At 37.8% G+C, this 13618-nt stretch overlaps 1 protein-coding gene across 5 annotated transcripts in view; it reads right to left on the reverse strand.

Moving 5' to 3' along the window:
- The window catches only part of Rnf13 (ring finger protein 13), a 100119-nt gene that overhangs the window by 17444 nt on the left and 69057 nt on the right, over positions 1-13618 (reverse strand). For 4 of the 5 annotated variants that reach the window (XM_027391647.2, XM_035451819.1, XM_027391646.2 and 1 more), the window contains 3 exons: positions 12927-13014; positions 9706-9796; positions 3790-3895 (listed from right to left, as the gene is read on the reverse strand). In XM_027391647.2, the coding sequence (XP_027247448.1) occupies positions 3790-3895; positions 9706-9796; positions 12927-13014 (285 nt within the window). Of the gene's footprint in view, positions 1-3789; positions 3896-9705; positions 9797-12916; positions 13015-13618 lie in introns of all 5 variants that reach the window. The other variant, XM_035451818.1, reaches the window with a different exon arrangement.

The raw sequence follows: 13618 nt of genomic DNA on the forward strand, positions 1-13618 counted from the left end.
TTATTTCATTCTGTACAAAAATCAACTCTAACTGAATCAAAGACTTTAATGTAAAACTTGTAGCTCTGAAACTCTTACAAAAGAAGGGGCTAGGGAAATGGCTTAGTCCAGTGGTTCTCAACCTTCCTAATGCTGTGACCCTTTAATACAATTCTTTATATTGTGGTAACACCCAACCATAGACTATTTTGTTGCTACTTTATAACTATAAGATGTGCTCACTGTGTAACTGACACTACTATGAGGGCGGGGGGTAACTCACCACTTCCTCACTGGATTGGAGGCCTAGTCCCCAGAAGAAAATTTATGTCTACTACTGTAGACCTGTGAAGCTGGTAGCTAAGGACTGGGTAGATTGCTCAGTAGTTAGAGCACTTGCTATGCAAGGATGAGAATCTGAGTTTGAATACCTATCACCCATATAAAAAGCTGCAGACATGTTGCAGATGCCTGTAACCCCAGCATTAGTAAGCAGAGAAACGCATATCGAAAGTAACTAAAACAGTGAGCATTTAGTTTAGTGCAAGACTATGTGTCAAAGCAAAGTAGAGAGGTATAGACAAAGACACTTAACATCTTCCTCTGATCTCTACATGTGCACATATGGAAGCATGCACCCACACATTCACATACAAGTACTACACACACACCATTCACACATACACATATATATGAAAAAAAGAAAGAGGGGAAAAAAAGCCCAGTGCTAGGGATATCACAGACCCTAATGGGGAAGCTATGCTGTTGTTTTTCCTAAAGACATGATATACCTACCAAACCACCTTCTAAATCTTTATACACTTATATCAATGGTTAGTGTCCCTGCCAGCTTTGGCCAAAGAAACTGGTTTTTTCAGTGAGAAGCCAATTATTGAAGGGATGTGAAAAGTTCTGACAATAGATAACTTTGTGGGTGCCAGGCCCTAAAAGGGACATCCACATATGTCCTCCAAGGCTTAGGGCATATCATAGAAGTTGGAAAGAATGTAGGAGTTGGAGGAAGAAGAGTGACATGGAATGCTAAATTTGAGACATGACATAGCCATCAAAGTCATGATTAAGTGTTAAAGCTCTGAGGGGAAAGGTTAGCAGTCAGGAGCCAAGTAATACCACAGTCACACCACCCAGCAAACCTCACACAAGAGACAGGAGAGAGGGTGGCTGCCTCTGCTCAGGAAAGAAGCAGTAAAGAACTGGGCAGGAGACAGGCTTCATATAGGGTTTCTCAGGAACAGAGCTTTCCAGGATGGACTGGGATTAGAGGGATTTTGTGTCCTGATCTTGGGCATTTTTTTCCTATGGGGCAGGGAGGGACTAGAAATGACCTACGGCTGTTAGAAAGTCTGGGGGATAGTCTAGCTACTCATGTCTTGATGAGCTTAAAATTATCTCACACAGCTATTGTTACCTTAATAAGATCTGCCTATAAATATTCCATCATGGATTAAGGTGAGACTAATGAGGCCAAAGTGCCCAAGCTCCAGTAAATACTGCCCACTCATACTACATAAACTAACGAAGCTCAGTGTGCTGCAAAAAGAGAGGTGAGGAGAGAGACAAACTAATGAAAGTAGAAAGGGAGCTCCCTGGGATTAAGGGGACAAAAGGTAATATGAATATGATCAAAATACATTGCATACATGTATAAAATGCCAAAGAATTAAGTAAAAAACTTTAAATGAAGAAAATAATTTTTAAATGTGTCTTTAAATCAAATACCACTAAAGTACCACTAGTTTGGCAAATCTGGTTTATATATGTACATGAATATATACAAAAGCTGTTCATCACGCTTTTAAACTCTAGGACAAATGGAGGGAATAGCGACTCTTAGCCAATACTTGAGTGCTGCTATCTAGTACTATAGCAGGCCAATATTAAAGCTGATAGTGCATTTTGAAGAAATTCATTAAGTTGATTATATTTATTAATCTATGGAAAATGTATACACTGATAGTGGCAGCGGCAAGTCCACAGAGCAGACCAGACAAAGAGCTCTGCACAGTAAATGGCTAAAAGTTAGTATGTGTTCTACCATAACTTTTAAAAGATGAACACAATTATACAATCATGATCATTGTAGTATCACACAGTTAAAGCATTTTCTTATTTTATATTTTTAAGATAAACAGTTTGTTTTTAAAATAAAATTAAGGGTATCTATTACCTAACCCTCTCATTTTCATTTCCAATGCCCCCTATCATTCTTCCCTATCCCTATGAACCCCTGTTCAACTTTCATGTCTTTTTGTTATTGTTTTGGTGAATAAATCAATTTAATGACCATAATTTTACATGAGTGTAGGTAATGGCTATTTCTACCTGCATGGGCAACTTGCCAGTGGCTACAGCATGGGTAACTTAGCAGCACTGAAAGAAAACATTTCTTCCTGCTTTAACTGCCTACAAACCCTCAGGGAGGGGTGATACCTAATGAGTCACTTTCCCTTAGCTGCTCACTGCCTACAACCCTCAGTGAGATGAGACCACCACACTCCATAGTGGAATGCTGACAGCCCCAATCTTTTACAGGTAACCATAGCTGCTGAGAGACTAAAAGAACAGGAAATACTTTTATATCTTTGAATTTCTCTTTAATTTTTGAAAAAAATAACACAGAATAATTATATGTCGTGTTTCTCTTCAAATATTTTTATATCACATATCATAGCGCCTCTAGAAATTTCCCCAACATAATCCTAAAAGAATTAGAAGTTAGCCAGATGTGGTGCTGCACACCTTTAATCACAGCAGTAGGAAGGCAAAGACACACAGATCTCTGAGTTTGAGGCTAGCCTGGTCTACACAGTGAATTCCAGGACAGCCAGGGATACACACTGAAGCACTGTTTTTTTTGTTTTTTTTTTGGGGGGGGGAGGGGTTGAAAAAAAAGAAAGAATTAGGACTGACACAGGCAAATATTAGCTTAGTATCATTTTGAAAATCAATTGGACCTCACAGACCCTCTAGAGTGCCACAACCAGACTCTGGTTATGATGGTGTTGGAGAAACAATGCATCGTCCCTTTCTATACATTTTAATATGAATTTTTCAAATTCACTTCTAGGTGAACTTGGAGAATTTGCTAATAATATCAATATACAACTATCCAGACTCTACAAATGACACTTCATTAGAGTGTGCCAATTCATACATCTTGCTTTTTTTTCTCCATAGTTTTTTTTTTTAAATGTATGACTGTTTCATCTGTATGTATTTATGTGCACTACATGCATGCCTGCTGCTCACGAAACTCAGAAGAGGGCATTAAATCCCCTGGAACTGGAGTTACAGATGGTTGTGAACCACCATATGAAGAATGATGTGAAGAATGATGGGAACTAAATCCAGGTATTCTGTAAAAGAACAAGTGTTTACCAAACCATCTCTCCAGCCCTCCTTAGTTCTTATAATACAGTTCAAGCTAAGCTATAAATATCAGTATATGTCCCCCCAAGTACTAGGTATGTATACAATTTAATAGATTCAAACAAATGCTATGTATTTGTGTACCCCAAATTTCTATCTAGATATGGTTCTCATCTGGGGAAGTTCCCTCCTACCCTACCAATAATCCTTTACCCATCCCTAGGTTCCCATAACAATTACTGTTCCTTCCTTCCTTCCTTCCTTTCTTTTTTCTTCACACTATATTTACCTTTTCCAGAACTTTATATAAAAACATGTTCAGTATGTACTCTGTCATATAAGGCTCTCTGCCTAATTTTTCAATAATTTTTAGATCTGCCCATAGTACTTTTTAAAATTACTAGATGTTAGCGGACCTACCATAAAAATGACTATCAGGATGAGGCAGATGCCCACTATGATGAGGAAAGGAATCAGATAGTACTCCAAAGGAAGACTCAGTTCTGGAACTAAGATGACGTGGCCCCTAAAAGAAAGAAAAATTAATAACTGAGAGTAACAATTATCAAGTTATGTTATTAAAAATTAATGACATAGATCTACTCTATATCTCATTTTCTTACATAATTTAAGACTGTGGTTCTCAAACTGTGGGTCAAGACAAAGCTATCAGAAAACACAGATATTTATATTACTATTCATAGCCAGTAGCAAAATTACAGTTGTGAAGCAGCAATGAAAACAATTTTATGGTTGGAGGTCACCATAACATGAGGAACTGTATTAAAGTGTCACAGCATTAAGAAGGTTAAAAACCACTGCTTTCAGTGATACTTTTCACATTTTTAAGTCTATTTTGCACATTTTTTAAAATAATTCCTGGAGAAATATTATTTACTGAACAAAACATGCAAAAACCTATGTAATAAACTAAGCAAAAGTTCTATTTTATATGTAACATCAGCATAAAAAAAAAAAAAAACCACAACTGTAGGGCTAGAGAGATGGTTCAGTGGTTAAGAGCACTTGCTATTGTTGGAAAGGACCTAATTTTGATTCCCAGAACCCACATGATGGTTCACATCACCCACAAGTCCAGTTATAGGGGATCTGACACCTTCTTATGACATCCAGGGGCACTGGTCACACACAGGGTGAACATACATATATACATTCAAAAAAGCCACACATACACATAAACCTTACATAGATACATTTTCCCCAGTGACAAAAAAAAAACCCAAAACACTGTTCTGTGATTTAACACTATGAATTGTTCTGAAATAACTTACTAGGCAAGAAGAAACAAGGTAAAAAGGCAAATCAGGAAGTTCTAATAAAGCAAAAATTAAAACACTTCAGAATAAAAATGGTCTGGAATTCATTACAGACATTCTCAGATGCATTGATGGTATTCAGCTCTGGATTCTAAACCTAAAACTCTATACATGCAAGCCTGCCACAGTTCAAATAATTTTAGCTATGGTCAAGACATATTATAAGAAGTCTAAACAGTCTAAAATTGATTAAGTATTTTAAGGATCTTGAATTACAGGTTATCCTGGCTACTTTATTATCAACTGTAGGGGAAGCTGTAGCCACGCCTTCTTAGGGGCTGGCTACAGGTGTGCCTGACCAGGCTTGTGAGGGCATGGTCAGAGTCAAGCCTGGTCAGGCACACCTATAGCCAGCCCCTAAGAAGGCGTGGCTACAGCTTCCCCTACAATCAACTTCATATAAGTTAAAGTCATCTGAGAACAGAGAACCACAATTCAGAAAACCAGTATGATTGGTCATAGGCAAGCCTTTGGGACATTTTCTTGACTAGTGATTGACATGGGAGGGCTCAGGCCACTGTGGATGGTGCCACCCCTAAGCAGGTACTGACTGGAGTTTATAAGAAAGTAGGTTGAGTAAGACATTATGAGCAAGCCAGTGAACACTGATCCTTCATGGTCCTGCTTCCAGGTTCCTGCCATGACTTCCCTCAGTGTAGGACTGTTACAAAATAAACCATTTTCTCTCCAGATTGCCTTTGGTCATGGTATTTTATCACAGCAATATGAACCTAACTAAGACATAAATTTAATACACATTCAAAATACTGCTCTTTCCTAGCCAAATTGCTAATGGTGGAGGTGGTGACAGTGACTACATATGGTTGAGAACTGTTTCCTATTTTGTATCTGCCACAGATGAACCAACAGGTTTACCCCAGATCAGTTTGGGGAACAACAACAAAAAAGAGGTGTTTAAAGAGTTACAGTGATTCCTTGCCACATTGCCTTCCATGATTGATGGGAGAGGGCCATCTGTGTATATGTTTGTTTTATTGGTTGATAGATGAAGCACTGTTGGCCAATAGGGAAGCAAGATAGGCAAACTAGGAGAGGAGGATTCTGGGAAATGTAGTAAGGCAGCATCGCCATGTGATCCCAGGAAGATAGGACACTAAGGCTGGTGTCCTTGATAAGTCTTTATAAAATATATAGATTAATGGTTATGTTTGATAATTAGGACAGAGCTAGCAAATGAGAAATCCTAGTCATTGGCCAGAGGCATTGTAATGAACATAAGACTTTGTGTGTTGTTTGGGGGCCCTAGCATGGCAACGGCTTGCTAGGGCAGCTGGCAGAAAGAGTTATTGTTACAAAATGGTGCCCCATGTGGCTTAAGAACTTCCACATAAGAAGTTCACAAAAACTTAAAAAGGGATTTTAGAAACAACAACGGAGATAAATGTTCTTGTTAGCAACATTTTCTTGGTTGGGCTCTCTCTTGCTAGAGACAAGCAGAGACTCTAGTGGCACCCTTAAGGGAGGTTTCCTAACTCAACATAAGCTGAAAAAAATGCAGGACTCTTTTAAGAGGGCCTGCTAACATTCTATGATGTGTACGAGCAGCTAGCAGTGGCAGTGACCACATGACCACATCTCCAAGCAGGCAGCATGCTACTTGATTGCAGCATAGACCAAGACAGTGAGCACAGCTCTCAGTGCTAACGCTGTCTTGGAAAGACATCAGATAAAACAGCCATGTTTTATCTTTAGTTTTAGCAATGTTGTTTAGGAGATAAAAGGGCATGGCCAGAAAAAATATAAAGATTTACAGTAAAGACAGATACAGATGAGGAAAAACCTCGAAAGGTTTACAGTGTGTTTAAAAATATTCGTAGGCTTGTGAGAGAAAAAGAAACAGGATAAAGTGTTTTTTTTAAAAAAAAAGAAAAAGAAGAAATAGAGTAGCTAGGTGTGGTGGCACACGCCTTTAATCCCAGCCAGCACTTGGGAGGCAGAGGCAAGCAGATCTCTGTGACTTCAAGGCCAGCCTGGTCTACAGAGTGAGTTCAATGGCGGCGAAAGTTACATAGAGAAATCCTGTCTCATAAAAGGAAAAAATAAAAGTAAAAACTAAAATAAAAAATAAAAGTGTTGTCTTTGAATTGTTTAATTACTGGGTATGGAGCAACAACTGCTAAAAGACATTTGATTACCAATGCTGCTGAATTAATCCAACTTATACATTTTAAAAATTCTTTGACTTCAAAGTTTAAGTCTAAGGACAGGCTACTTGGGAAAAGAATTTCTGCTTTTGTTTACACAGAAAATGAGAAGCTGTGGATTCCTTCCAGACTAATATGGCTCCTGAAATAGTGTCTCAGGTGATCCAACATCTAGAACAGCTGAGACGATACAGCCTTGCAGACTACAAAAACAAGGACCTGACCAGGTTTCTGTGTGTTATCATGATCCCCATGGTATGGACATCGCCTCCAACCAGCAGGAAGCAGTTTGGAATGAATGATGCCCAAATTCCCAAATATTGTTTATAAATGTTTGTTTTCATTTAAATGGGTTGGTTATAAATGGTAATGATCACAGTCAATCTCTTTTTAAAGGAAAAAGAGGGAATAGGATATAGAAATGAATAATTTGCATTGGTATGGATTTTCATTTATTGATACAACTTTAAGGTCGATTTTTGTGATTTGTATATTTCTCCTCTTGTGTGGTATTTTTTTATACAGATCTTTTAAAATGTAATACATAATTAAATACAGATTATATAGTCACCTATAATAGTCAAAACTTACAGTTAGTTAGGTTTTCTAGAGATACAGAGATGTATTTGACACGGATAGATATTCTTCAAACCTTTCAAAGATGTACAGAATATATGGTATTTAAATGGTTTAGGGTTTTTCATGACAGTGAGACACAACCGCTCCTAGCACACCAATCACGTCAGAAAGATGGATTGGCAACAAAGAAACTCAATATGGAGCTTGCCTTCAACATGGCAAGGTTAGCCATTTGTGCAAGAAACTGCTCTTCCCTAGACTGTTTGATAAACTGGATATGCAGGACCCACAGGAAAGTCACTGCTGAACTTGCAAAACAAGACAGTCCTGAAGGGTTCCTGCTTTATGGAGAAGTGTGCCAGACACACTGTGGCCTATAGGCTGAAGATGGATGCCCCAACGTTACAGTGGAACTTTGGGTGACTGTCCAGGTAGTGAGATGTCTCTGTCAAATCTAGAGTTTATATATTTTCCTTCTATGGTCTTTGATGGAGTTGAAGACAGATAGCTATAGTTATGGTTTTAGTTATGATAAAAGATAAGTTACATATAAGACTTAGACTCACAAAGATAAGATAGATAGAATATTTTCTTTAAAATCTTGCTAAATGTTAATGAACTAAATACTGTAATTATAGTTCTTACTTGATAACTGTTTTGTTATATATTTTACTATGTTAATGTTAAAACCCTTTTTATTTAGACAGAAAAGAGATGATGGAGGAGGTCTTTCTGTGTAATGTTTGTCTTATTGGTTGATAAATAAAGCACTGTTGGCCAATAGGGAAGCAAGATAGGCAGGACTAGGAGAGAAGGAGGATTCTGGGGAATGTAGTAAGGAGGAGTCGCCATGTGATCCCAGGAAGATAGGACACGAAGGCTGGCGTCCTTGATAAGTCTTTATAAAATATATTGATTAATGGTTATGGTTGATACTTAAGACAGAGCTAGCAAATGAGAAATCCTAGTCATTGGCCAGAAGCATTGTAACTAATATAAGACTCTGTGTGTTATTTGGGGGCCCTAAAGCAGACAGCTGGGAAAAGAGTTATCATTACTCATGACCATGACTAAATACTGTAAACTCCACAGGGGTTGAAGCTAATATTTGGGTTTTTGAAGCAGAAAAAATGTGCAATGAAGGAAATAAGGTTTATTCTGGTGTCTGTGTGTGTGTGTGTGTGTGTGTGTGTGTGTGTGTGTGTGTGTGTGTGTGTATCTGTCTGTCTGTCTGTCTGTCTGTTCAGGTTAATTTCAAACCTAATGTCAAGATCTACATATCAAAACAACTTGTTAATTTCCCAAGCCCCCTGTTGACACACATAGCCTTGCCTCATCTCTTTCTGAACAATCAACACCAGCCTACTAAATACAGAGCCTTCAGAATCACACACCAGAGTCTTCTATCCATACAATTATTAAGGAAACAATGTGTGATCAGCTCAAATACTGGATAATAATGTGTATGCTGGAAATTGAACTCAGGTCCTCCACAAGAGCAATATACCCTTTAATCTCTGAGCCATCTCTCCAGTCCCCCAGCATGCTATTATTTTTAACAGTGGTTAAATAGATAGTAGTATTAAAAATGTAATAAAGTAAAACTGATTCTTAATATAATTAAAAGCCAGAATCCTATTTTGAAACAAATTATCTCACTAATGAATGAGGCAAAGATACCCCCTATCTCTAATGATTAGCTTGGTGTTAAAGGTATTGTTAATGCACTTAGATGACAAAAAGCAACTTGAAGTAGAAAACTTAGAAAGGAAAGGTGAAGCCATTCATATGTATAATAGAAAAATTATTATCAATCATAATATAATTTTGACAATCACAGATTAACATAACCATATAAACTAAGCTTTCATTTATGCAAATTAAACTTTCCTTAGCAACTGTAATGAAAGAGTAGTGTCTACCAATAATTGTAAACAATAAAATACCTCATCATAAACTTAAAAAGAAACTATAAATGGAAAATTTATTCTTAGAAACACTGATGCCAACATTAGCAACTCTCTGTAGCAGGAACATAATTTTAATACATAATGAAATACAAAAGAAACAACTGTCTGTATTAAGAGATAATTTAGCACATTATAAAACAATGTTTTCCAGGCCAGCTGTGGCTACATAGTGAGACCTTATCTCTAAATAAATAAACAAATATCAATGCAACTAAAATTATATAATTTTACTCTAATATAAGGATCAATCTGAAGTTACATGATTTTTTGATATTGATTTCTTACCCTTTTTCATATGTGAATTCATCTTTCAGGGAATTAGCTGATGCTTCACCAATAAAGACAGATGGAATGTCAATTTTCTTTAATACATCAACTGTGTAAAAGAACAGTGCATTTATTTGTAAAAAGCCAGCCAGCATTTAAGGTTCTCTCTCACAGCAGCAATTGCAATTGGAAACAATCACATCCACATTCTGAGGTCTACTGGTTGATCCTTCAGACTGCAGATTGACACTTCCCATCAAAGTGCTCAGAAGCAACACATGACATTACAAGGATGATGTTTTTCATATATACATTCACTTAGTTCTCTCAACAGTGTTATGAGATGGAGACATAATTTTCTTATCTTATTTCCATTTGACTTGCTCCCCTATAGATAAAACTGTAACTATTTAGAAAGAAAATCTATTTAGAGAGAAAATCATGAATTTAAGAGGGAAGGGGAACACAAGAAAGGATGGAGAGAAGAGAGGGATAGGAACTGCTGTGGAATAATCCTTCTGTACACTGTGTGATTGGTTTAATAAACAAGCTGAGTGACTAACAGCTGAACAGGATAAAGTTAGGTGGGAAAGCCAAACTGAGAATAGTGGGATGAGGAAGGGCAGAGTCAAAGGGAGTCACCAGCCAGATGGGGAAAGAGACAAACACACAAAATGGGATATAGGTAAACACCATGAGCCTCAGAGAAGCAAGTAGATTAATAGAAATTGGTTAAGTTCTAAGAGCTAGTTAGTAACAAGCCTGACCTATTGGCCAAGCATTTATAATTTATATTAAGTCTCTGAGTCAGTTATTTGGGAAGTGGCTGCCAGTTATTTAGGAGCAGGCGGTCAGAACAGGAAAACTCCACTTACAAAAAATAATGTAAATACAGAATTCATATATGAAGTTCTCAAAACAATTTAATTAAAAACATGATAGCCCTGAGTTGTGAAAACTACATTGAGTTAAGGATATAGCTTTTTAAAAAACTCACTGGGTAGCTGAGTGTGGTGGTTCACACCTTTAATCATAGTACCCTGAAGGCAGACAGGCAGGTGAACAGCTATATGAGTTCATGATGGCTACATAGTACCCTATCTCAAAACAAAAACAAATAAATGAAAAATGGTTATTAGTTCCTCAAGTTGGCTCATTTTCCCTGTGAACTAATGTTTAGAATAAGAAAATATTCTCATTTCAAATAAAAATATGGATGTATGCATGTGATGTAAAAGACCAACTGATATATAAGAAAGTATATGGGAAGCTAGGCATAGTGGCACATGCCTTTACTCCCAGTACCTGCGAGACAGAGGCCTAGGCCAACCTGTTCTACATAGCAAGTTTCAAGACAGCCAGGAACACATAGCGACACCCTGTCTCAAAAACAATAAAAAAGAAGTTGGAAGATGAAGAGGAAGAGGGAAAAAAAAGGAGGGAGGAAGGGAGGGAGGGAAGGGAAGCACTTCCGTCCGGCAGGGAAGCATGCATCCATCCGTTCATACAGGGACTGCTGAAATGGTTCCATGGATAAAATGCTTGCTGTATACAGGAAGATCTAAGTTTTCGTGACAAGCATCTGTATAAAAAGCCCAATTCAGCACTGTAATTCCTGTAGTGGGAGACAGGGACAGGAGGATCCCTGGGACTTGCTGGGCAGCAATAAAGCTACTCAGTTCATTCTGGGTTCAGTGGAAAATCTCAAAGAAATAAGGTGAAAGGGCTGGAGCAATAGCCCAGCAGTCAAGAGTATATGCCTGCTCTTCCACAGGACTCATATTCTATTCCTACCACCGACATGGCAGCTCACGTCATCTGACTACACTCCAAGTCCTGGGGATCCGATGCCCTCTTCTAGTCATACATGGACACAGTACAGACATGGTACACAGACACACATCCAGCAAAACACCATATCTATAAGATAAAATATACTGAGGAATAATAGGAAAAGATACCTGATATTGGACTGTTGGACTAACACACACACACACACACACACACCAAAGCATGCGCTGCACAAAACATCAAAGAAGGTACAATGTACATGGTTTTGAAATTTCACCAGAATACACTACGTACTTTATCTATACATCTTAAAATTTAATGCTGTCTAGATCTAAATAAATTACAAAAATGGTTCTACAGCATTTCTTAATTTTTATTACATTTCTATTTGTGTGTGTGTGTGTCCCACAGCATGCATGTGAAGGTGAAAGGACAACTGTCAGGCACAGATTATCTTCCTTATTTGGTTTAATAAGATTGAACTTAGGTCATCAGTCCTGACAACATGCCTTTGTTCACTAAGCTATCTTACAGGCCTTCCATACATAGTATTCCTAACAAGTAATTAAATCACTCTTTATGGCTTTTGAATTCTTAGCTAAAGAAAGTATCTACAAAGCAATAAATAAACACATAAGCTAAAAACAAACACCACCAACAAAAAACCACCCTTAGCCATTCAGAAAAAGAACAAGTCAATTCTACTTCAGTTGGGAATTAAAATTATGTTCTAACAGGACCCCAAACTTTAGTGAGCACTGAGATCTCAGCACAACTGACTCCATGATGAAAGTTCCATTCAGGCATAAGCCTTAGCACACAGACAGCACACCACCTGTCAAAGCTAAAACAAATACCTAATCCATCAAAGTCCATCCATAAGCTATCAGGAAGTCTCTAAATGTATTAACCTTGCTTTTTTTTTCCTTCTGTACTTCTGCTTCTAGCTAACTATTCTTGTTAACTGAAGTATGTCAACCCAGAACTTGGTTTTTGTGCTTAAAAGCACATCCCGGCCAGGCAGTGGTGACATACACCTATCAAGCCAGCACTTGGGAGGCAGAGGCAGGAAAATCTCTGTGAATTCAAGGCCAGCCTGGTCTACAGAGCAAGTTCCAGGACAGCCAGGACTACACACAGTGAATCCCTGTCTACAAAAACAAAACAACAACAACAAAAAAGTTCATACCGAAGAAGGGCTACACTGGGATCCAAATACCCAGTGTAGCCCCTGACCAGCTAATAAAGACTTTCTATTGGCTTAAACCCATGCATGAGCAGTCTTCCCTGGTAAATACCCCACAACAATCCCATGAAAGCTAACAATTAGGAATTATCTGATAAAAAAGAAACTACACTATTTGAACAGAAATTGAAAGAAATTCTGTTAACTTTACTTTCAAATGATCTGTCAATCAGGAGACAAGAAAAGTGATACCTGTACTTACTGTCGTTGGATCCCATGCTAATCAGGTCATCAGAGTCTACATTGTGAACTATGGCTGCTTTGTATCCTGCTCTCTGTGCATTTAAAACCTGCAGATGAGAAAACAGTCATATTATGAGGGAGATGGTCACAAGTCTATGCTATTTGCCTAGAACCATCATGGGTATCTGTAGAAATAAAGCACACATGTTCATGAAACACGTGGATGTCTTTGGGGGACTACTGAGGAGTTCTTTAGACACTTTCTTAATTCACTCAGGGCATTAAGAGAATTCAAAGTAAATAAAGGTTAGAGATATGGCATAAGAGGACCAAAAGCAACAAGGACTCTTATTTCCCAAACAGAAACTTGCTGTGATCAGCTGACTAATCACCAGGGCCCAGGCATTCAAATCCCACCTCAATACTTACTAGTGGTATAAACGCAGGCATATTACTTTCTCTGTATGTGAGGGGGTGAGTAAGGTATGCATGTTCATGTGTGTGTTTGTGTTTGTGTGTGCTTAAAACCATACTCCACACATAGAAATGAGGCCTATAAAAACAACTTAGATTAACTTGTTCAACAATCTTATATAAAATTCCTTTCAAAAAATTAAAAATAACCTCCAGCCAGATAACCTCTAATTCTAGAGAGCTACTTAGTCTTTTCTAAAACCTCTAAAATAGTAACTGATGACCATGCAGACTTAG

This window comes from Cricetulus griseus (genome assembly GCF_003668045.3).
Source record: "Cricetulus griseus strain 17A/GY chromosome 1 unlocalized genomic scaffold, alternate assembly CriGri-PICRH-1.0 chr1_0, whole genome shotgun sequence".
Lineage (NCBI taxonomy): Eukaryota > Metazoa > Chordata > Mammalia > Rodentia > Cricetidae > Cricetulus > Cricetulus griseus.